This window comes from Orcinus orca, chromosome 6 (assembly GCF_937001465.1).
Source record: "Orcinus orca chromosome 6, mOrcOrc1.1, whole genome shotgun sequence".
Classification (NCBI taxonomy): Eukaryota; Metazoa; Chordata; class Mammalia; order Artiodactyla; family Delphinidae; genus Orcinus; species Orcinus orca.
Genome location: NC_064564.1, coordinates 116537623 through 116561694, shown reverse-complemented (window position 1 = coordinate 116561694; position 24072 = coordinate 116537623). Strand labels below are relative to the sequence as shown.

The 24072-nt window shown below is 44.9% G+C and overlaps 2 protein-coding genes across 11 annotated transcripts in view; both read left to right on the top strand.

The window, feature by feature from the left end:
• TTF1 (transcription termination factor 1) overlaps positions 1 to 21792 on the top strand; it is a 33290-nt gene extending 11498 nt beyond the window's left edge. For 2 of the 7 annotated variants that reach the window (XM_033426890.2, XM_033426883.2), the window contains 5 exons: positions 1337 to 1467; positions 4525 to 4759; positions 7260 to 7349; positions 8961 to 9026; positions 10552 to 11310. In XM_033426890.2, the coding sequence (XP_033282781.1) occupies positions 1337 to 1467; positions 4525 to 4759; positions 7260 to 7349; positions 8961 to 9026; positions 10552 to 10834 (805 nt within the window). In that variant the 3' untranslated portion in view covers positions 10835 to 11310. The other 5 variants (XM_033426889.2, XM_033426886.2, XM_033426885.1 and 2 more) reach the window with 5 other exon arrangements.
• Positions 21793 to 22559: 767 nt separating this feature from the next.
• SETX (senataxin) overlaps positions 22560 to 24072 on the top strand; it is an 82287-nt gene continuing 80774 nt past the window's right edge. For 3 of the 4 annotated variants that reach the window (XM_049710853.1, XM_049710850.1, XM_049710852.1), the window contains exon 1: positions 22919 to 23390. The gene's annotated coding sequence lies outside the window, so the exon portion shown is untranslated. The other variant, XM_049710851.1, reaches the window with a different exon arrangement.

Below are 24072 nucleotides of genomic sequence, written 5' to 3'. Positions count from 1 at the left end.
CGGATTCTTAACCACCGCGCCACCGGGGACGTCCCTGTCACATCTTTATTGAGCATCTGTTGTCTGTCAAGCATTACGGGTACCAAAGTGTAGAAAACTGACAGGGTCCCTGCCCTCCGAGGACTTCCCCTCCAGAGCTGTGCTGTCCAGCCATGTGACCACCAGCCTCATGTGGCCATGGAGAACTTGAACTATGGTTAGTCCAAGCTGAGATGCGCTGAAGAGTGAAGTATACAATGGACTTAGAAGGCTTGGTGTGGAGAAGAGAATGTAAAGTATCTCATTCATACTTTTAGGTTCTGATTACATCTTGAAATGGCTGCATTTTTAATATATTGAGTTAAATAAAATATGTTATTAATTCATTAAAACTAAATAAAATTAGGGACTTCCTTGGCGGTCTAGTGGTTAAGACTCCGTGCTTCCACTGCAGGGGGCGTGGGTTCGATCCTTGGTTGGGGAACTAAGATCCCACATGCCGCATGCTGCCGCCAAAAAAAAACCCACCAAAAACATGGAAGACAGAGTAGAATGGTGGAAAGTGGTCCTTGGTGATTTGACTGAGCTCCTGGATTAAGCTAACCCTAGGGCCCACCTGTATCTGGACTTTTCAATTGCCTGAGCCAATAAATTATCTTAAAAAAAACTAAATAAAATTAATTTTCCCCTGACCACTAGAAAATTCTAAATGACATCTGTGGCTCATATTTCCATTGGCCAGTGGTGGCCTAGACGAAGAGTCAGATAAACCAGGGAAGCCACGAGTGTACAGTTGCCAGTGGGGACGGGGGCAGTGAGAGAGCAGCAGAGTGTCCTGTGGGAGAGGACAGCAGGACACCTCCAACCCAGGCGGTCAGGGAAGCCCCCTCTGAAGATGCCCCATTTAAGCTGCTTCTGAAGAGCTTGCAGGAGCTGTCCAGCAGTGGAGGGCGGCCATTCCCACCACAGGTCCAGAGGCTCCGAGGTGAGAAAGGCCGATAAGGCCAATGGGGCTGAACTTAGGGAGCGCCGAGCTTTGCAGGCACAGTCAGAAGTTTGGGTTTTATTGTGTGAAGCCTTTATGGGTTTGGCTGGGGAATAACGTGATCGGATTATTTGCCCTGGCCTCTGTGTAAATGAGCCAGGGACTGCGGTGACCGACTTACAGGATGCTCATGGTTGAGATGCCGAGACAGGAAGTATCTGGGCTCAGGTCCTTGGTAGGACTGCGCTGAGCAGGTTTCCTGACAGCCCACCCTATACGGCTTCTCCCAGCGTCGCAGCGTGCTGCAGTGAGAATAGTGGTTTTAAGCTTGTGGTTAATGCTCAGCTGTGATCTGTTTTCCCTTCCTCTTAGGTATAGCAAAGGAGATACCGAGAAGCTAAAGATATACCAGTCCCTCCATGGAAACGACTGGAAAAAGATTGGCGAGATGGTGTCTCGAAGTAGCCTCTCTGTGGCCCTGAAGTTCTCCCAGATCAGCAGTCGTAAGTCGTGGTCTCTAGAGCCCACCTGGGTGAACGAATCAGCCCACAGCGGCCCAGGGCCCAGGCATCACTACAGGCCTGTCTTCTGAGAGAGTCATCACTTTTTCAGCCATTCTCTTACTGATTCATTTATTTCTCCATGCATATTGATGCAACCTTAATTCACCAGACTGATTTCTGCCACACCTTATTTCAGTAGCTTTCAGTGTGACTCCAACTGCCAGGTAAACTGAAACCCACTCAGCCGGTGGGCAGGAGAGCCTGGGCCACCAAGATCCCTTCCCCCAGGTGGCCCGGGAAACCATCAGAGGGAGGGCCTGTTAGCCAGGGACGTTTCCCAAAACCAGTGTCAGTCATCTCTTGTCTCTTCTCCTCTTTCATAAAAAGCTTCCTTGGTTATATTCTTCACCTTAAAAAGTCCCCAGTTGCTTTCAGAAGACAGTCCTTAGTGGGTGTTAGCTTCAGCCCAGAGGCTCACGTGCTCTGGCTCTGCAGGCAGAGCCATGCAGCGGGTCCCAGACAGGCGTCTGCGTGTTCACACATGGTAAACTCTGAGGTGGTGGAGACCACGCCTTTTGTGCCACCAACTCTGGCCACCGGTGCCACATGAAGACTCAGTGCAGCCAATTCTGCCAGTTTCCAAGAAGTAAAGCAAACATCTGGATTTGCATGTGTGTGTGAAATCAAGATCTTTTTTTCTTGGGACCCTCTTTTTTAAAATAAATAAATTTATTTATTTATTTATGGCTGCGTTGGGTCTTCATTGCTGCGCGCAGGCTTTCTCTAGTTGCGGTGAGCAGGGGCTACTCTTCATTGCGGTGCGCAGGCTTCTCAATGCGGTGGCTTCTCTTGCTGTGGAGCATGGGCTCTAGGTGCGCGGGCTTCAGTAGATGTGGCACACGGGCTCAGTAGTTGTGGCTCGTGGGCTCTAGATCGCAGGCTCAGTAGTTGTGGCGCACGGACTTAGTTGCTCCGTGGCATGTGGGATCTTCCCGGACCAGGGATTGAACCCGTGTCCCCTGCGTTGGCAGGCGGATTCTTAACCACTGCGCCACCAGGGAAACCCCTCTTGGGATTCTCTTGATTTTTAAATATTCATCCAAATTGTTATTGGGGAAATAGTAACAATAACATTCTGTAGGCCAGATCAAAGATATCTGTAGCCTGCCAGCTTGCGGCCTCTTCCTTAGCATGACTGTGAGCATCTAGACAAGAAGAGCGAATCGTAGAAGCTTTTGATGCCCTGCGCCAAGGACTGGCTTTAGGAATTAACAGGTGCCGGGACTTCCCTGGTGGTTCAGTGGTTAAGAATCCACACTTCCACTTCAGAGGACACGAGTTCAATCCCTGGTCGGGGAACTAGGATCCCACATGCTGCAGGGCAACTAAGCCCATGCTCCGCAACTAGAGAGAAACCTGCGCACCACAACGAAGGTCCTACGTGCTGCAGCTAAGGCCGAACACAGCCAAATAAATTTTTTAAAATTAAAAAAAAATAGAAAGCTTAATGAGTGCAAACTATTAAAAAAAAAAAGAAAAGAAGGAAAAAATAAATTCACAGGTGCCTTCTTCATCAAGTACCATGGTGGCATCATTGCAGCTGTTAATTTCACTCTAGAAACTCTTGGGGAGAGTTATGTATATAACATGAAAGTCGTTTGGTTATTCTCTTTCCACTAAATGTTTGGGAACCTCACAATTTCCTGCAGGAGGTATTACTCTTAGAAACAGGAAGAACAGCTTTTTCGAAGTTAAAAAAAAGATTGCTTTAAGAAAGGATTTTTTTCTTTGCAGTTGGGGTGTGTGTGTGTGTGTGTGTGTGTGTGTGTGTGTGATTGGTTCTTAAAAAGAATCTGTGGCCACTTTCGTAGTTTCATTTTGATTTGCACGTAACTGATAGTTTTTTTTGTTTCGTTTTGTTTCGTTTGGCTGCATTGGGTCTTCATTTGCTGCGTGCAGGCTTTCTCTAGTTGTGGCGAGCAGGGGCTACTCTTTGTGGCGGTGTACGGGCTTCTCATTGCAGTGGCTTCTCTTGTTGCAGAGCACTGGCTCCAGGTGCGCAGGCTTCCGTAGTTGTGGCATACGGGCTCAGTAGTTCTGACACACGGACTCTAGAGCACAGGCTTAATAGTTGTGGCTCATGGGCTTGGTTGCTCCACGGCATGTGGGATCTTCCCAGACCGGGGCACGAACCCGTGTGCCCTGCATCGGCAGGCGGACTCTCAACCACTGCGCCACCAGGGAAGCCCCGGATTCTTAACCACTGCACCACCAGGGAAGTCCATAACTGATAGTTTTATGTTTGTGTAATTGAGATGTTGCCCATTGTCTTCTGAAAAGTGTCTGATTTATCTTTTTGTTTTTAAAGACTTTATTTTGGGACTTCCCTGGTGGTCCAGTGGTAAAGAATCCTCCTTCAGTTGCAGGGGACGCTGGTCGGGGAACTAAGATCCCAAATACCACGGGGCAGCTAAGCCCGCTCTCCACAACTGCTGAGCTCACGCACCCTGTAGCCCGTGTGCCGCAAACTACAGGGGCCATGCACCACAACTAGAGGGAGAAAACTCACACGCCACAACTAGAGAGAAGCCCGTGCACCACAACAAAGAGCCTGCGCTGCAACAAAAGATCCCACATGCCTCAACAAAGATCCCATGTGCCACAACTAAGACCCAACGCAGCCAGAAAAATAAAGAAAATAAATAAATAAAGGAAAAAAAAGACTATTTCTCTAGAGCAGTTTTGGGTTCACAGTTAAAGTGAGAGGAAGGTACAAAGACTTCTTACTTATCTCCTGCCCTATACATACACAGCACACCCCCATTCTCAACACCCCCCGGCAGAGTGGTCCATTTGTTACAATCCATGAAGCTACCTTGACACATCTTAACCCCCCAGAGTGCACAGTCCACATTAGGGTTCACTCTTGGTGTTGTACCTTCTGTGGGTTTGGAGAGATGTCAAATGACAGATATCCATCATTATCATTTTGTTGTTAATATTGTGTTTGAAAGCAAATAAATTAGCAACTTCAAGACCATCCTTTTACGTCAACAGAAAGAAATCATGGTGCTTGGAGCAAGACGGAGACCCAGAAACTAATCAAGGCTGTTGAAGAAGTGATTCTAAAGAAAATGTCTCCCCAGGAGCTAAACGAGATGGATTCTAAACTCCAAGAGAATCCTGAAGGCCGCCTGTCAGTTGTTCGGGAAAAACTCTACAAAGGCATATCCTGGGTAGAAGTGGAGGCTAAAGTGGAAACCAGGAATTGGATGCAGTGTAAAAGTAAGTGGTAAGTTTGAGGCTTCTTACATAAATTTCAACAAGATGCATTCCCTGCCCGTCTCTCAGCAACTTCCGGAGAGGGGTGGACTGCTGAGGTTACTAAGAATATCTGTAACTACCACGTGGAAAGCCTTACAGTAGGTCAAGAATGATCCTCTCTAATCCGCTGCTCCAACCACTTCAATATCAATAGCTGATTTAAGTTAGCATTTAGCCAACCCTGATTCATTGTGTGGCTTCTTCATAAAGAACTTGAACCTTTTGTTCTATTTATTTATTTATTTATTTAATTGAAGTATAGTTGATTTACAATGTTGTGTTAGTTTCTGGTGTACTAAGTGATTCAGTTATGCATATATATTATTTTTTCATTCTTTTCCAATATAACTTATTACAAGATATTGAATACAGTTTCCTGTGCTATACAGTAGGACCTTGTTGTTTATCTATTTTCTATATAGTAGTTTGTATCTGCTAATCCGCAATTTCAAATTTATTCCTGCCCCCTTGCCCCTTTGGTAACCATAAGTTTGTTTTCTGTGTCTGTGAGTCTGTTTCTGTTTTGTAAACAGAACTTGAATCTTCTTAATATTGAATATTGACTTCTGGTTTCTTCACTCTGTCCCTTTCTTCATAAAACCAGGTTGTTACCTATTTATAGCATGAAAAAAAAATACAAAATTAACGTCTGAATATTTAGGAGGGAAATCACAAGCGTAGTGATCAGTAATAGCTCCACCTTTTTACTTTTGCTTTCTAATTCAGCAGTTCCTCTGTCTTCATCCAAAGCAGGGCAGTCATGCTCTTCATCCTAGAACATCTTTAGGTGCATCCGTCACGAAGAAGTAGTTTCGGTCCAGCTCTTGCTGCACGTTGTTTGCCTGATGTAGCTTTTCCCAGCCCTGGAGGGTTTCTGATCTAACTTTCAACTGCAACTTTCAGCTGCAGCATGACAGCTTGAAGCAGTGGTTCTACAGCCCACGACCCAGGCCTCCTGCATAAAGGGAGCTTCATCATCTTGACCATTAAAGAAGAATGAAATCCAGAGTGGGCGTGTTGTACGTTAAAAGCAAACTCCTAGATTATACTGTGTATTGTTTATATACCTTACAGTTCTGCTGTAGAGTATTTATTTTACTGGAAGACTACCCTCAGGAAATAAGCTCCAAAGGACAGATAATGTTTAGGGGGGGAAGTGTGTAATATGGAGGAACCAGAGCCCTTTCTCCCCCTATATCTTAGACTTAAAAACAGGAGTGGGGGCTTCCCTGGTGGCGCAGTGGTTAAGAATCCGCCTGCCAATGCAGGGGACACGGGTTCAAAGCCCCGGTCTGGGAAGATCCCACATGCCGCGGAGCAACTAAGCCCGTGCGCCGCAACTACTGAGCCTGCGCTCTAGAGCCTGCGAGCCACAGCTACTGAGCCTGCGTGCCACAACTACTGAAGCCCACCTGCCTAGAGCCCATGCTCTGCAACAGAGGCCACTGCAATGAGAAGCCCGTGTACCGCAATGAAGAGTAGCCCCCGCTCGCCACAACTGAAGAAAGCCCGCGTGCAGCAACGAAGACCCAACACAGCCAAAAATAATTAATTAATTAATTTTTTTAAAAAAGGAGTGGGTTATAAAGCCTCAGTTGGAAGATGATATGTCAGTGTCTTAAAAGGGCAATGATGAAGGGGAGCCGTGCTTCAGAATCAGCATAATTAAATAACATGCAAGGGTTCTCTTTTAATTTGAAGAAAAATGTAGGAAACTTGAATGCTGAACATAGATTTACTTCATGAAACATTGAAATGGCATCAGCGGGTACATTTCAAACCAGTGAATGTGGGTGGCTGTTAGTAAAAACAGTGTCAGTTTCTGTGTGTGTGCGTCATGTGCCTCCCTTCTCAAGAAAGTAAATGTTACAGCTCAGGATCTGTCCATCACATTGTGACAAATTTCACTCTTCACGAGAAGCACTTTTTAAATATTTTTAATTGAGCTGCTGCTCTCATTAGGAACTTCAGGGAACCCTTTCCCTCAGCCATGAACTTTGGGCCTTAGAGGAATCATTGAATCATTGATGACTTTACTAAATCTGTATAATTTGGTGTTTCAGCAGCTATAATGGTAATAAGAGCAATGTCTCTCTGTTTTATAAACAAGCAAAAATAAATTGAGTTTACACAGCGCCCTTTAGCACCTGCAAGCAGGCTTATTCTTTTTTTTCCTCCCCTTTTTTTAACTGTTTATTATGGAAATTGTGTAACACACAGCAACTTAGAACTCCTTGTATCCATCATTCATTTTCAATAACCATCAACTTTCTATCTCTTTATTTACCCTTTCCCACTTTAAAAAAATTAAAAAAGGTATATTCTTGATGGTGGTAAATGTTAGCAGTGATGAGTTGCAAATGTTATAAAGTGGTTCTGAATAAGGACAATTTAAATGAGGAAAACAAAGGACATTTTAATGGAAACTTTACCCCGAAAATAAACTGTTTTTCTTTCTTTCAATGTAGGACGGAAATTCTAACCAAGAGGATGACAAATGGTCGGGACGTATACCGGGGAGTTAATGCCCTACAGGCCAAGATCAACCTCATTGAAAGGTACAGAAATAGAAAGTGACGACATTTTCTGTGTTCTTCTCTCTAGCCGAAGAGTAGTTGTTCAACAGCAGAATCTGCAGTAAGATCACCACGGTTCATATTCCTCTTTCAGCACTTTCTACGTGCATGACCTTGGACGTGTTTCCTACCTTTCTAGGTCTTGGTTTGTTTATCTTAAATGAGGATGATAATAACAGTACCTGCCTCTTAGTGTTATTGGCAGAAGAAATGAAATAATGCATGTCAAACGTAGCATGCACTCAATAAACATAGCTATTTTAGTCTTTAAGGCTTTCACATAGACATGGCTTACTTCTGTCCATTGGAAAATGGAGCTAAATACTTCAGGCCGAGCCCCACTGCTCTCTAGCACGCGTTAGTTGGTGTCACTGCTGCTTGGTCTTTAGTTTTGTCTTTGAGTTCCTGGTCCGTGCAGAGTCCTCCCTCCCCTGATGGACAGGGAGACATGGACCTGTTTTACAAAGTCAGCGAGTCTAGTGGAGCTGGGCTCGTGTCCAATGAGGAACAGCAAAGAGCAGAAGAAACCTTTGGATTCTGGCCGCCCTGTCCAGCTTCATTATTCTTGCGCTCTGTCAGGAAGCCTGCTTCTCCTTCATTGGTGGGCTTCCTCGTTCTCCACGCTGGCCTGGCTGGGGTTGCCTTCCCCTTTTCTCCTCTACCAGAGAGACAGCAGAGACTAGCAGAGCCAAGGAGGCCATCTCACGTCAGGCAGGCCTGGGTTCCATTGTGGGTACCGCCTATGAGTCATGAAACCTTGAGCCAATGACTCGAGCTCTCAGCCCTGATTCCTGGCCTGTGGAAAGGACATAATCCCCTAGCTTCATCAGGTGATGTTGAGGGTAAATGGATTAGTGGGTATCAAGGTCTTAACCCAGTGTCTGTCACATAGTAAGTGCTGAGTACACATGTGTACTACTCTTGTGTGTCTACACTGAATGGTGAAGTTGTGTTTTTGGTTGGTTGGTTGGTTGGTTGGTTTTTAATTTTTTATTTATTTATTTGGTTGCGTCGTGTCTTAGTTGCAGCAGGCGGGCTCCTTAGTTGTGGCATGCAGACTCTTAGTTGCGGCATACATGTGGCATCTAGTTCCCTGACCAGGGGTCGAACCCGGGCGCCCTGCATTGGGAGTGTGGAGTCTTAACCACTGTGCCACCAGGGAAGTCCCTGTGTTGTTTTTTTTTTTAAAATTGAAGCATAGTTGATTTACAATGTTGTGTTTAACCTTTGCTGTACAGCAAAGTGACTCAGTTATACATATATATATTTTTTTCATATTTCATTCTTTTCTATTATGGTTTATCACAGCATACTGAATATAGTTCCTTGTGAAGTTGTGTTTTTTACTAGGCTTGGTGGGAGATGCAAAGGGCTCAGGAGGAGGAAGGGTGATTTTTTTGGTCTGTAGCTCACCCCATGACCTTGGGCTGACCTTGGGTTAGGATGCCAGTGACACTGGGCCTGTGTAACAAGGGAGCTGGAACAGGGGTGAACACGCTGAGACCTTCCAGCTCTTAATATTCTGTGAGTCCATGAAGATGTCCATCATGTTGATTTTTGGCTTGAAAACTTAATTTTTATTTTTTCTCATAGGTTGTATGAAATAAATGTGGAAGATGTTAATGAAATAGACTGGGAAGATCTTGCTAGCACCATAGGGTAAGGCCATTTGTTTAATATCAAGCTAATGAAAAAATCAGAGAGGAGTTCTAATAAATGACTGCCTCTCAGATTTGAAGAACAGGACTGAAATTCCTGCTGCTTATGGAACTCATCTATAAATTGTATTTGTGTATATACGTATTGGGAACGCCCTGTCTAAGTACCGGACCAGGTAAATCAGACCAGCCCTCCCTCCGCTCCAGCCACCACCTCCACCCCAAGACACCTGAGGAGAGTGAATGAAATGTGTGCAGAGTCTCTTAAAAGCTTCATGGAGCACACCAGCTATGACTGGGACAAAGAACCCATGGTCCCTTTGCCCATAATTAGCCTTCTACCATTTGCCACGTTGACTTTATCATCCCTCCCTCCCTCCCTCTCCCGCTCCCTTCTACAAGGGAATAGAATTCTTTCCCTTAACCGTTTCAGTGTTAATGGTGGACGACATGTCCTCAGCAAGGCTGTTACTCTGCATCAGCACAGTGATCGTACTGAGGGCACCTGACACTGATGCACTACTATTGTCTAAAACACAGTCCCCATGCAAATTTCACCCAGCGTCCCAGTCGTGTCCTTTATAACACTTTCCCCCTGATTTAAGATCCAGCCCAGGATCTGTCTCCTTAGTGTCTTCTAATCTGCAGAGTTCTTCTGCCTTTTCTTTTTTTTTTTTTAATTATTGGAGTATAGTTGATTTATAATGTTTCAGGTGTACAGCAGAATGATTCCATTATAGATTCTTTTCTGTTATAGATTTTTTTAAATTTATTTATTTATTTATTTTTGGCTGCGTTGGGTCTTCATTGCTGGGCATGGGCTTTCTCTGGTTGGGGCGAGCGGGGGCTGCTCTTCATTGCGGCACGTGGGCTTTTCATTGAGGTGGCTTCTCTTGCTGCGGAGTACGGGCTCTAGGCACGTGGGCTCAGTAGTTGTGGCTCACGGGCTCTAGAGCGCAGGCTCAGTAGTTGTGGTGCACGGGCTTAGTTGCTCTGCGACATGTGGGATCTTCCTGGACCAGGGCTTGAACCCATGTCCCCTGCAGTGGCAGGAGGATTCTTAGCCATTGCGCCACCAGGGAAGTCCCTCTGTTACAGGTTATTACAAGATATTGAATATAGTCCCCTGTGCTATACACTAGGTCCTTGTTGTTTATCTGTTCTATATACAGTAGTGTGTATCTGTTAATGCCTTTGTCTTCTATGACGTTGAAATTGTGGGAAAATACAGGCTGGTCGTTCTGGAGAACTTGCCTCAGTTGGGGAGTTTGTCAGACGCTTCCTCACTGTTGGATTTGGGTTTTGTATTTTACGTGGGAATCAGTCACGGGGGAGGCTGTGTTTCTGTCACCAGGTCACATCCCATCAGGAGGCATGTGGTTCTGATTTTGATCCCCTGGCTCTGGCGGCCTCTGCCACACTGCCCCACTGTAGAAAAGGAAGTTTTTCTCTTGGTGAAAAGAAATGGCCCCGGGGAGATCTTTTGAGACCACATCAAGCTGCTGCTCGTCTTCGGTTTCCCTCAGGGGTTTTGGTGTGCCGTTCATTCGCATCTCTCACCCGAGGAGTGAGATGTCCTCAGTTGCCGCTGTCTGCCTTCATCGCTGCGGTCCTTGCATTTTCAATCAGTTCCTGCCACTGGAGGAGAGGCCACCACTCGGAAGACCTGAATTCACTGCTAGCCAAGCAACCGAGAGCTGGCTGGCAAAGCACAGTCTCTCTAAGCAGCACACGTTGTTGAGCATCGCGGGGCTCAGGGGTTGGTGGGCTTTGGGAGGTGGGGATGTTGAGGGACTGTCTGGCCTTTAGTTTGGGCAGGGTGCTGAGGGCAGCAGGGCTGCCGCAGCCTGGCTGCCTTTCAGAAACGTGGCTGCTGGTGTGAGGTTGTCACTGATCCATTAGGAAGGGTGTAAACTGGTTCTGCTGGTTAGTTATTTACACCTCAGGATTATGGACAAAGAATGATCAGTCCTTTTTTTTTTTTTTTTTTTAAACTTGAGAATTGGAATCTTTTTGTGGCAGGCCCTGTTGGGAGCCACAGACACATGCCCGCGATTCCAAACCCTTTCCTCTTCTAGCTCATCTCAGGAGTGGGGCACCAGCTCTTGGGTTTGTGGGTCCCTGGGAGGGGAGGGTGTTAGGGGCTTTGAAGGAAGGGTATCCTGCTGTGTACCCCACCAACTCCCGTCCTAAGAAGTATTCATGTCGACATGTCCCTCCCTCTGTAATATCAAACCGCTTTTGAAAAATCTGACTTTTCCAATAAATGTTTGTGTATCTTGTGACATTGCCTCAGATCACATTTCTTAAATTGAAATGGGTTTTTAATGATTTTAAGTAGAATTATATACTTAGATATTGATTGTTCTGGTTAAGGTTTAGAAATCTCAGAGCTGTTAAAACAGACATCATGGCATCCAGTCAAATACCATTGGAAATAGTACATCCTCAAAGCTTTAATAATGAGTTAAAACAGTGAAAATAATTAAATTAAAAGTTCGGTCTCTCAGGTTCTTTAAGCCTCCCTTGTGAATTATTTAGGCAGGCTTTTAAAGAAAGCATCTCCACCTAATGAGATGTAACACCTACTTTGTCTGAAAATGTCCAGATCCGTTATTGTTACTTCTTGAAGCCTGAGCTTTGATCTGCAGAACAACCTGGGCGCAGGGCGCTGTGGGAAGAGGGAAGGCATAGATGCCCTAGAACTTGGGCTTTGCAGTCAGATGGACCGGGCGTCAAGTCCTGGGACTCTGCTCATCATTTAGCCAGCCTTGGGCAGGTCATTCCCTCCCTTGCCTCCACGTCGCGGTTTCCTCATCTGCGCAGTGGTTTAACAGGACCGTGATGAGGACGACAGCAAGGAGACAGTGCGTGGCACGCAGTGCGCACGTGGCGGGCAGCTGCTGCCATGAAGAGGCAGAAAGAGCCCAGCCGTCTTGTACTTCCACATACCTAGCAGATCCAGTTATTCCCACTAATCATATAACAACTAGATTAATTAGTCACTGAAACAAATATGCCACACTTTTATGGCTTAGGAAGTGAGTGCCCAGGAAGTGAAGTTAGTGATTTTCACTTTAAAAAAATATTTAAGATGTGGTTGTTTCTGTCCTACTTATTGTAAATGGAAAATGGATTTGACTCACCAGAATATCGTAAGCATCCACTTTATTTAGCTTTGTAAAGTAAAAAATCCAGACCCCTGCCTTTGCATTGTGACAAATATATAGTTATCCTAAATGTAGTGGTTAAGAGTGTAGGATTTGTGAAGTGTTGCCATTGGCAGCAACATGGATGGGCCTAGAGATGATCATACTAAGTGAAGTAAGCCACACAGAGAAAGACAGATATCATGTGATATCAATTATATGTGGAATCTTAAAAAACTGATAACAAATGAACTTATTTACAAAACACAAATAGACTCACAGACATAGAGAACAGACTTATGGTTACCAAAGGGTTAGCGGGAGGTAGGGGGGTAAATTAGGAGTCTTGGATTAACATATACACACTACTGTATATAAAATACATAAACAATAAGGACCTACTGTATAGCACAGGGAACTATACTCAATATCTTGTAATAATCTATAATGGAAAAGAATCTAAAAAAATAATATATATATATGTATAACTGAATCTTTCTGCTGTACCCTTGAAACTAACACAATGTTATAAATTAACTATACTTCCATTAAAAAAAAAACTGATATCAAAAAAAAAGAAAAAAGTAGAATTTGGAGTGGACCCAATTGAAGTCCCAGCCCTTCCCCCCTTATTCACTGTAAGATCTTGGCCATCTTCTCTCGGTTTCACCATCTCCAAAACGAGGGATAAGCGTAGGAGCCCCCTCGCAGAGTGGTCGTGAGGGTTATTTGTTGCTCTGCGGAGAGCCCTCAGGGTGGGGCTGAAGACAATGTTAGCATGAGCCCCTGTGAGCTAGCGTTACACCTTGTCTTCCCAACTGGTAGTTTAGATTGTTCTAGTTTAGACAGAATTCGTCTTGTTGTACTGCTGGTTTTCTTCCTTTTGTGTGTGTGTGTTTAACCAGATGAACAATAGCTTTTCATATGTGTCTTATTTTTCTCACATGTGTAGACATGAGGATTAAGAAAGCTGCTTAGGTCTGTAGACCACCCCTCAATCAATGCACTTAGTACACAGGACTGAAATGATTAACTTTTAAACTGCCACTAACTTTCTGACACCTTTTCCTTTCTAAAGGGATGTTCCTCCATCTTATGTCCAAACTAAATTTTATAAGCTGAAAGCTACCTGTGTTCCCTTTTGGCAGAAGAAGACTTTTCCAGGTCAGTATTTTCGGTATCTGAATAATTAAAAGCGCAGCACATGGGGACACACGCTGGTAGTGTGACCTTGGGTAGTGACTTCTGGGAACCTCAGATTCTTCAAATGGAAAACGGTGAAAATTGGCAAATTATAACCCCTACCTGACAGGACTTTCAGAAGTACTAAATGAGATAATGAGCTTGAAAAGTGTGGTCACCAGGCTGCCGGGCGTTTAGCAAGCACTGGGTGAGTAGCTGCGCGTGCTTCTGGGTTGCACAGCACACGTGCTCACGTGCACACGCTCACACCACATGCCTGCACACACACTGATCCACAAAAAACTGGAGATACAGTTTCTTCTCTGCAGCCATTTGTAGGTGGTTTACATATGTAATTCCCAAACCTGGAGTATCAGAGTCAGGTGGGGAACTTGGGAAAAAGGTACATACCTGGGTCTCATCCCAGACCCAGTCGATCCTAGTCTCTAGTCTGGGTCCAGAGGCTAGGTTTTTCTCTAACAAGCTCACAAGTGAGTCGCCAGTGGCCTGCCCAGCATCATTGTTTGGGAACCGCTGGTTCGGGTAACACTGCGCCCTGCAGTGTGTGACAAAATGCTCCTTGCGTTCAGCAGACACCACTTCCTGGGTTTGAATCCTGGCTTCGCCCTCCTGACTCTATGACTTTGGATGAGTTTCATAATGTCTTTATGCCTCGTTTGAAAAACGGGTGAACAATAGTGCCTACCTCATAGGATTTTTGAGAGGATTGAATGAGTGACTATGAACAAAGCAGTTAGAGCCAGGTCTTGCACACAGTAATGCCAGTAGCAATGCGTTGTCGTCATCCGCACCGTCCGTCCTTTGACCGTGGGAAGAGGCTTGGTCAGATCATCTCAAGATTCAATTTCTTTTCTTTAGAGATTATAGACTACCTTTATGAGACTAGTCTACCGTTGCTTAAAGAAAAATTAGAGAAGAAGATGGAGAAAAAAGGGACTGAGATCCAGACCCCGGCAACCCCCAAGCCAGTCTTCCTGTTTCGAGACATCTTTTATTGTGACGATGACAGTGAGGGAGAAGACGGAGACGACAAATGTTAAGCGGCTGATACTCTCTCGTCCACTTTTCTAGGTCTGGCTGTGTTTATATGCGTGTCAATAAAGCTATTTTCACTATTGGTCTTACTGAAGAAGGTGCAACAGCTAAAGGAAGGGCATGAAAATAACAACATATTGTGGAGCATTAAAACTGATTCCCATTTCGTGTTCAGGTTTGTCTGAATGTGCAAAGAAAGGCAAGTGTGTGAGCTCATTTAATATTTTCTGTGCTATTACATTGAAAATAATTACAACTAATGGTCTTCATACAACAGCAGGATCCCGAGTCCCTCCAATGGCAGCAGAGGGTAGTCAAGTCCGACGAACATTTTCTTTTTTTTTGGCTGCGCCACATAGCTTATGGGATCTTAGTTCCCCACCAGGGATTGAAGCCAGGCCCTCGGCAGTGAAAGCGCAGAGTCCTAACCCCTGGACCGCCAGGGAATTTACCCCAATGAACATTTTCATGATGTGGATTCAACCATACGTGCATTCAGCGAAAAAGAGAATGTTTACAATTTTAATAATGCATGCCATTTTGCTTTCTGTTTTTCAATTGTTTAGATGTATATTTTAGTGTGTGTGCGTATTAGGTAAGTGGTACAGGGAAGTTTGTGTTCCCGCAGACTGGTTTCGGTTCCCATGTGCCTGTCATGGTGTGCGTATCTCATCTTCCTGAGTGTGATTCTAGTGTTTAAAGATAGGTATTTTTCATACAAGATGCCCTCTCAAAGCCAGTCACAGAGTTCATCTGGTGTTGAACTGGAAAAAACAAAGAAACCAGCAATCTCTTCCATTGCTTCTGGAAAAACTGCCTCTGTTAGACTTCCCTTGCTGGCAAGGGAAATAAAGTGCCCAGGCTTCTAGCCTCATCTGTACAGGGGAGAACATAGAAAGGAAGGTGTGGGTGAGCAATATCCCATACAGTGAGGCCACCCTCTGGGCCAAGGTGCAGCACCCTTGTCTCCTGAGTGTAGCATCGTGATGTGTGATGTTGGTCAATTCATCCACAAAGCTAGGCATTTTTCCAAGCTTGCCGTCATCAGGGAAGGAAGAATACAGAGAAACAAGTTTAGGAGTCCTCAGTCACCAGTATATCCACAGCACCTATCATGGTGTTGTGCAAATAATAGACACTCGATACATATTCAGGGAACAAATGAGTATTTTCTTTTTAAAAATTTATTTATTTATTTTTGGCTGTGTTGGGTCTTCGTTGCTGCACGCAGGCTTTCTCTAGTTGCTGCGAGCAGGGGCTACTCTTCATTGCAGTGCGCGGGCTTCTCACTCTGGTTGCTTCTCTTGTTGTGGAGCACGGGCTATAGGTATGTGGGCTTCAGTAGTTGTGGCCTGTGGGCTCATTAGTTGTGGTGCACGGGCTTAGTTGCTCCGCAGCATGTGGGATCTTCCTGGACCAGGAGTTGAACCCGTGTCCCCTGCATTGGCAGGCGGATTCTTAACCACTGCGCCACCAGGGAAGTCCCAGAACAAATGAATATTTTCTTTTTAATAAGCATTTTGCCTTTAGTCACCTCCTTCTATCTGTCAAACATACCAATCTCCGGGCTGATGGGAATATAAATTACATGTTCCTTTTGGAGGACAATCCGGTAGAATACATCAAAGCCTTAAGAATGTACATATTCTGAGATCCAGCAGTTTCACTTCTAGGACCTAAAGAAATAATAGAACTAGTGTAAAAGAATGGCACATTTATAATATGAAAACTAGAAAAATATAAATGTTCTTTAATAGGAAATTTACTATATATGATGGTATATTCCTAGAATGGAATATTAGGCAGTAATTAAAAATGATAATGAGGGACTTCCTGGGTGATGCAGTGGTTAAGAATCCGCCTGCCGGTGCAGGGGACACGAGTTCGATCCCTGGTCTGGGAAGATCCCACATGCCGCAGAGCAACTAAGCCCGTGCACCACAACTACTGAGCCTGCGCTCTAGAGCCCACAGGCCACAACTACTGAGCCTGTGTGCCACAACTACCGAAGCCCACGCGCCTAGAGCCCGTGCTCCACAAGAGAAGCCACTGCAGTGAGAAGCCCGTGTACCACAACGAAGAGTAGCCCCTGCTCGCAGCAACTAGAGAAAGCCCATGCATGGCAACGAAGACCCAACACAGCCATAAATAAATAGATAGATAAATAAAAATTTTTTTAATGATAATGATAGATTTGGTTAACATACAAGGTAAACAATATAATCAACTAAAATACATACTGTTTTTCATTCAGAAGTGTACATATTATCTTCTTAATTTTGTAACAGTAAAAAAAAAAAAAAAATAGGGACTTCCTGGTGGTCCAGTGGTTAAGACTCCTTGCTTCCAATTCAGGGGGCACAGGTTCGATCCCTGTTGGGGGAACTAAGATCCCACATGCTGCGTGGTGCGGCCAAAAACGAAAAAAAAAAAAAATTGTGTAAATAGAGATGCATTACAGTGTAAGGGAGGAATTAAACCCAAAGTGTTGACAGTGGTTCTCTCCGGGAAGTGGGATTGTAAGTTTATAGGTTAGAAGTCTTGACTTGCAAGTGCCAGAAAATCAGACTCAGATAGATCAAAGGCATCTGGGGACTCTCAGACTGAAAATCCAGAGGGAGAGGATGGATCCAGCTACTCGGAGTCCCCAGAATGTGTTTTCTTGCTGATTCTCAGCTCTCCCTTCTCCAGAGTCCACTTTATCTTCAATCCACACGAGGGGGCCCCTTGGTCCTGAGGGGTGCCTTCATAGAGCCCCATGTTATAGCATCCTTCTTATTATTACTTAAATAGAGGATGCCATTCAGAGAACAATAGCTCTTGCTTAAGTCCTGGGTTTTGTTCCCAGTGCCCAAATTAGAGCTTGTGCCCAACTCTGAGCCATCACTGTAGGCACAAAAATAGGATGGTCTTCAACCCATCTGGGCTCATGTCTGGAGCTGGGATTTAGCTCAACCTGCCTTAAATGGCTGAAAGGGTAAATACCCCTGTGGAAAATCATGGTTCCATTAGCAGAAGAGGGGCGTGGACCCTGAGGAGGCGACCCACACATGTGCAGGACTGTGGGTAATTACCTGTGCTGTGAATTTTACCCAATAAACTTGTGTACTTGGTAAAAGTTTAATTTTTTAACTTTTTCTCACCCCTAGCTCCATGCCCTTCCCCCACCCCACCCCCCAAAATCTTACTTTTGCCAAACACCCTTTTGACATACAAGGATCCAGGAATTTGGAAGAAAAAGAAGGGAAGGGTAGACTGTATTTGTCAAATACAGGTCCAAGAGAAGAGAAAAGGGAAAACCATGAGTTTGGTTTGAATGTGTAGACTTTGAAGTATCAACAGGGCCCATTTGAGGAGACCCCAGTCTACTGCATGGAGAGAACAGACAAGAACAAACCACACTAGAGAGGTGGGTTGGTTTGTTAGCTCCCTGAGGGTGCGAGTTGGAGCCATGAAATAGACAACCCCATTTACGGCAAGAAAAAGGCAGAAGAGGAAACGTGTACTTGGCAGGGAGTGGAAGAGGAGTAGACTCAGAAAGTGAACAAGGGTAAAGAGAAGAAGGTGACCCATCTAACAAGAAACAAGACCGAGGAACAAATAAAATTGCTTTTAAACAGTCTTGACTGCACAATGTGAGAGTCCTTGGCCCAGTCCTTGGCCATTGAGCACTCTTCAGTAAGCATGCCTTTCAGCTCTTCATCTTAATTTGGAGACTTCATTGTCCAACAAAGAGGTCCAGAACTGCAGTGCACAGGAGTGTGTAATCAGACCATGGCATCTGTTCTCCTCAGAACACTACTTTTAGTTCAACAAGCATCATGGACCACATGCAGTGAGCCAGGTACTGTTAGGAGCTAAAGATGCAAGAGGGAACAATACAGACTTGGTGCCTGTTTTCTTGGAGGCTACACAATCTAGCACTTTCTGAACACCTTTCCCAGTCCATCTCCTGAAATAACACGCCTCATCAAATAATCCATCGATCCATCAACCCACTCCTAGCCTACCCAAGTGTCCATCCTTACAATCCCTCCCTTCTGAACACCCTCGGCTCTTCATTCTCTCCCCCTGGTACTTCCCTGCTCAAGACCCCAGACCTGGATGAGCCCTTCCATCTGCCTCCTGTCTGCACCTGAAGAGCTGAATATTCCTAGAAGAAAGTCACACAGCTCAGCTGGTTTAATGACCGTAAACCTCAAAAAGACAGTGTTGCCAGCAACCCCCTATAAATTTATTTATTTATTGTTGGCTGTGTTGGGTCTTCATTGCTGCACGTGGGCTTTCTCTAGTTGCCGTGAGCGGGGTTACTCTTCAATGCAGTGCGCGGGCTTCTCATTGTCGTGGCTTCTCTTGTTGCGGAGCACGGGCTCCAGGTGCACAGGCTTCAGTAGTTGTGGCACGTGGGCTCAGTAGTGCCAGCAACCCTCTAATAGGCTTGCTGTTCTTTTACCCACATCAGCTGTGTCCTACATTCAACCATCCCACAACCCTCTTCTGCCCTTTTCATGATTCACTGAGAAAACTGAAGCCATCCCCCATCAAATCCCTCTTCCCTGCACCAACCAGTCAATCCTACCTCCATCTATATTCATCCATCCTACTACAGGCTGAGTCCCTACACCTGAGCCCTGCAGTCTGTCCCTTCACATTATCTCAGAGCTTTTGGTCCTTTGCTGATCCTTCTAAATTGTCAGTCTCACCTATTCTGCATCGCTATCACCATACAAACAAGCCATGGTATTAGCTATCTTTGATTCTATACATGTAGAATCAATTACCACTTTCTGCTACACTCCCCCCACTGCCTCCAACTTCTAAATGCTCATGTTCCTCGAGACTTTTTGGGCTCTTCACGTTCTCCCGATGCCTCGAAATAACATCTATGTGCTGATGGCTCCCAAATGTGTAGTTATAGGTCAGATTCTCCCCCAAACTCCAGGCTACCTGCCATCTCCCTTCAAACGTCTGAGCCGTTTGACCATAAGGTTAAAAGGACTTTAGTTTTTCAGAGTAGTTTTAGGTTCACAGCAAAATTCAGAGGAAAGTACAGAGATTTCTGAAATACCCACTGCTTCCCCCCCCATATGCATAGCATCCCCCATTATCAACATTCCCCACCAGTGTAGTACGTTTGTTACAACTGATGAACCTACGGTGACACGTCATTATCACCCAGAGTCCATAGTTTTCATTAGGGTTCACTCTTTGATATGTACATTCTATGAGTTTGGACAAATGTATAATGACATGTATCAGTCCTTTAATATCAGAGTACTTTCACTGCCCTAAAAATCCTCTGTGCTCTGCCTGAAAGCTCAGTCAATTCACAAAGAAGATACACTAATTCTCAATCTGCACATGAAAAGATGTTCTACATCATTAGTTATTAGGGAAATGCAAATGAGGCACAGTTTTAACCCATTGGGATGACTGAAATTTAAAAGACTTACAATAGGGATAGTATTGACAAGGTTGTGGAGCAAATGGAAGTCTTATACTTTTGCTTATGGTAATTTAAGACGGTAAAATCACTTTGGGAAATGGATTGTAAATTCTTGTAATGTTAAAGACACACCTACCCTGTAATCCAGCAATTCCACTCCTGCATATTTGTCCATGTTAACTGAAAACGTATGACCATTAAAAGACTTGTACAGTAATGTTCATATCAGCTTTATCCATTAACAGTGGAAAACTTGAAACCACCCAATATTCATCAGTAGATGACTAAAAGAAAAAAACCAAATTGTGGTGTATTCATTGAATGATACCCTTCTCTGCAATAAAAATGAATTGCTGATACATACAATAACATCTGTGAACCTCATACACTTCATGTTGAACAAAAGCAGATGGTCAAAAGAATACATAGTGTATAATTCCATTGATAGAGTTCTAGAATAGTCTAAATGAATCTATGATGATAGATATGTTGATAGAAGTCAAATCAATGTTTCCATTGGGTGAATGGGGAGAAGATTTTCTGCCAGGTGTCCCAAGGGCACTTTTCTGGCAGGAAGAAAATGTTTTATATCATGATTAGAGATGGTTACATGAAATTACGGAGTTGTTAAAATCCCTCAACTATACACCTAAAATGTGTACTTACTGTGTATAATTGTATATAAATTATATAAAGTTGACAAAATCATGGAATAAGAGGCTACAGTGAAGGTTAATGATGATGAAATCAATAGAAATTATAATATAACAAATATTTTAGTAATTCATTAAGAACAGATCCATTTCAAATAGAAATAATGTGTAACATGTTCTTGGATTGTTGGTAATCCAAATAATGATGAGTAATGAGTCAAATGATCAAACTGGAAAAAGTACTGAAATTTTGACATACTGACATCTAAAACTCACAATCTGTAGCTAAAAATGAGAAAAATCTATGACAACCTAGTAGTAATGTGTTATCAATTCCAAGTATTTAGGTTCAGTCATTACACCAGAAACTTTATGTGTCCTGAATTCTTACAGCTTATCTGTGAAAAAAGGCTTGATACAAATTTTTTTTAACTTGACAATCCTAAAATTTGCATATTATAAAATGAAATATTAATTTGAAACTTTCATAAACGCAATAAAATTTCATCAATCTTACTAGAAAAGACTGAATTACGTTTGTGTTCCTTGTATAGAAAATGATCTTCAACCTCATTGCTGAGATAAAAGTGTATGAAGCCCAAATATGTAACTTTTATAGAGTTGTGTTTGCAGCTTAAATATTTTTTTCTGAATTTTTAATATTTGTGGGGTTTGTCCGTTTTAAAGATTTGTAATTTGTGCTATTCATTTCAAATAAATATTAAAGACACCCCTCAAGTTGTGTAAACTTTGGGCTCTACAACTCCTGAGCATACCTTGGATCAATGAATCTCTGAGTGTAAAAAGCAATTCACGGAAAAACGCATTCAGTCTAATTTGATAAAGTTCAAAAACACGCTAAGGTTCATTATTTACAGATTAAAGACAATATTACCATTTGTAATACGTGGTAATATTATAAGGTAATAAACGTGGTAATATTATAAGGAAAGAGCCACAGCGGGCTCAGAAGCAGGATGAAATTATGACTTCAGTGGCCCTAGGTACTTTTTGCCTTCAGGGGCACTTTCCTCCTTAAAAATATCAACATTTATATTTTATGACTGTATTGGTATAAAGACAAATAAATGGTAAATATTAAAAGATTTTCTTCAACCTAATATTCCACTTGTTTTCTGATTTTATAAGAAGTTAAAACATTTCTTTGTGTCCCTAGCCCAAGCTACCCTGTAAAATGGAGGAGCCCCTCCGTTTAGGATTCACGGTAATATTCCGTTTCTTACACCGTGGTGAGTAGATTAGCGTTTTATAAATATCCCTTCATGGCTACTTTCATAAAAACGTATGTAATACATTCTTCAAGGATACACATTAAAGTGGTTATCTCAGGAAAACAGAGATTCCAGTGATTTTTTTTTCCATCTTCTCTTCAAAAAAAGTGGTTTTTTTCCCAAGAGCCAGCCAGATCCCTAGTTTTCAAAAGCATTAATATTATTTTAAAAAGGATACCTACACAGGGCTTCCCTGGTGGCGCAGTGGTTGAGAGTCCACCTGCTGATGCAGGGGACACGGGTTCGTCTCCCGGTCCGGGAAGATCCCATATGCCGTGGAGCGGCTGGGCCTGTGAGCCATGGTCGCTGAGCCTGTGCGTCCGGAGCCTGTGCTCCGCAATGGGAGAGGCCACAACAATGAGAGGCCCACGTACAGCAAAAAAAAAAAAAAAAAAAAAAAGATACCTACACAATTTATAGTGCAATATAGTTCCACACAGTTTTGTAACTTTCTTATTTAAACACTGTATTTGAATTTGGCCAACACAGCCCACCAGGCAGGGAAAAATCTAGAAACGAGAATAACGGTCTTCGCCTCGCGCTCGGTATTGTTAAATTTCCATAACGGGCATCGGGGCTTTCCGATAAGCCACGCCCCCTTTCTGGAATGTTCTTCACCAGGACCCTGCCCCCTTCTTCCCTGGCTCGCCCCTTCTCTTTCTTCCGTTAGGGTTCTGTTCGGTAAGATCGTCGCTGGCTGACCTGTCTGGATCGGGCCTATCTCAGACTCTGCTTTCCTTTAGAGCCTTGATCAGAACTAGTAATTATTTCGTTTTTCTGTCTCCTCTATTAGAGTATAAGCTAGTGGTGACGCCTCGTCGTCGAAGTCAGTAGTAAGCGTTAAAAACAAAAATGGGTAGGCTTCCCAGGGGGTTTTACTGTTATATTCTGTACTGTTTTTTCTTTTTCCAATACTTAATGTATCCCTTTTCTATGATACAAAGTATATATTTCCCCCAAATTACGTGTTGATTACATATTATATTTTAGGTCTTTAAAGGAAATCTAAAGAGAAAAAAAATTCCTTCGCAACCCGTAACACCCCTGCTGAAACTCCTAAGGCGTCGAAAAGAGAAGAAAAAGGACTGGACGGAAAAGACAGCAGGGTAGGCGTCCAGGTCGCCCGGGGTGGGCGCGTCGGCAAACGGCCACTACCCGGAGAAATCCGGGGCAAGGCCGCGGTGAAACCTCGGCCTCAAGCTTTCCCCACGCCCCCCCCCCCGCCCCTCACGGACGCTCCTGATTGGCCGGCCGCGGGAGCCCGGAAGTGACGCCACGCCGGGCTTCCCGGCCTCCCGGCGGAGCCCGGGCGTGTCTCTTCCCACGCCCCGCCCCTCGGGGCTCCAAAACAAGAAAGCGGCGGCCGGGGCGGGGCCTTCCGACGGCCGACGCCGCGCAGGGGGCGGGGCCTGTGCTCGGGGCTTCCTCGGGTTGGGTGGTCGGTTGCGGACGGAGGCGCCGTAGCGCGCGTGCGCACTTCCGTTCTCAGCCGACTGTTGAGTCGAGGCATGGAGGCGGAGGGGGCTTAGCGGCCGGGAGGAGGCCGAGACGATTGAGGAGAGCGGCGGACTCGCGGCTGCAGTCCCGGTGAGCGTGGGAGCGCGCGCGGCGTAACCGTCGCAGCGCGTGAGGCCTGGGCGGGTGGGGGAGGGGCGGCGCGAGCGCGGCCGCGTCCCTCAGGAGAGTTGCGGCGCCCGAGGCGGGAGCATCCCCGCGGCGTCCGGTGGGCCGCCCTCTGGTTCTCTCCCTTCGCGTCTCTGCATTGCCGTCCCGTGTGAGCTCTTCCGAGTCTGGGCGCTGCGTAGTTTCGGTGGGAGTGAGTGAGGTGTCTCGCTACAGAAGGTCTCTGTCCGCTCGGCGCCCCCTGCTTCCTCCTGCTGGGGTTCGTGCCTTTGGAGAGTGTGCCCCTCCCGAGTGGCCACCTGAGCCCTCCCTGCCCCACCTGAAGGCGATGGAGCGCTGACAGCCAGCCAGAGGGGCCTTTGCCGTCCTCCCCACCTTCCAGGAGCGACGATGTGCCTAGACCCGTGTGGCCCAGAAGGAACCGGGCACGAGGCTCGAAGGAAGAAGAACCCACGGCTGGTCAGTTAAAGCGGCAGAGATGTTAGCTACTGACGATCCTAGGGCTGAACTCACCTGCTAATTGGGGGACTTTCTGACAAAGTGCCTGGCTGTCCCCAGCATGGGGACGAGGTCTTCCGTGGAGCCACTCCCCCTGTGGAGTCAGAATGGCAGTTGCACTGTTTCTTCGTTCCTTGTAGACCCACAG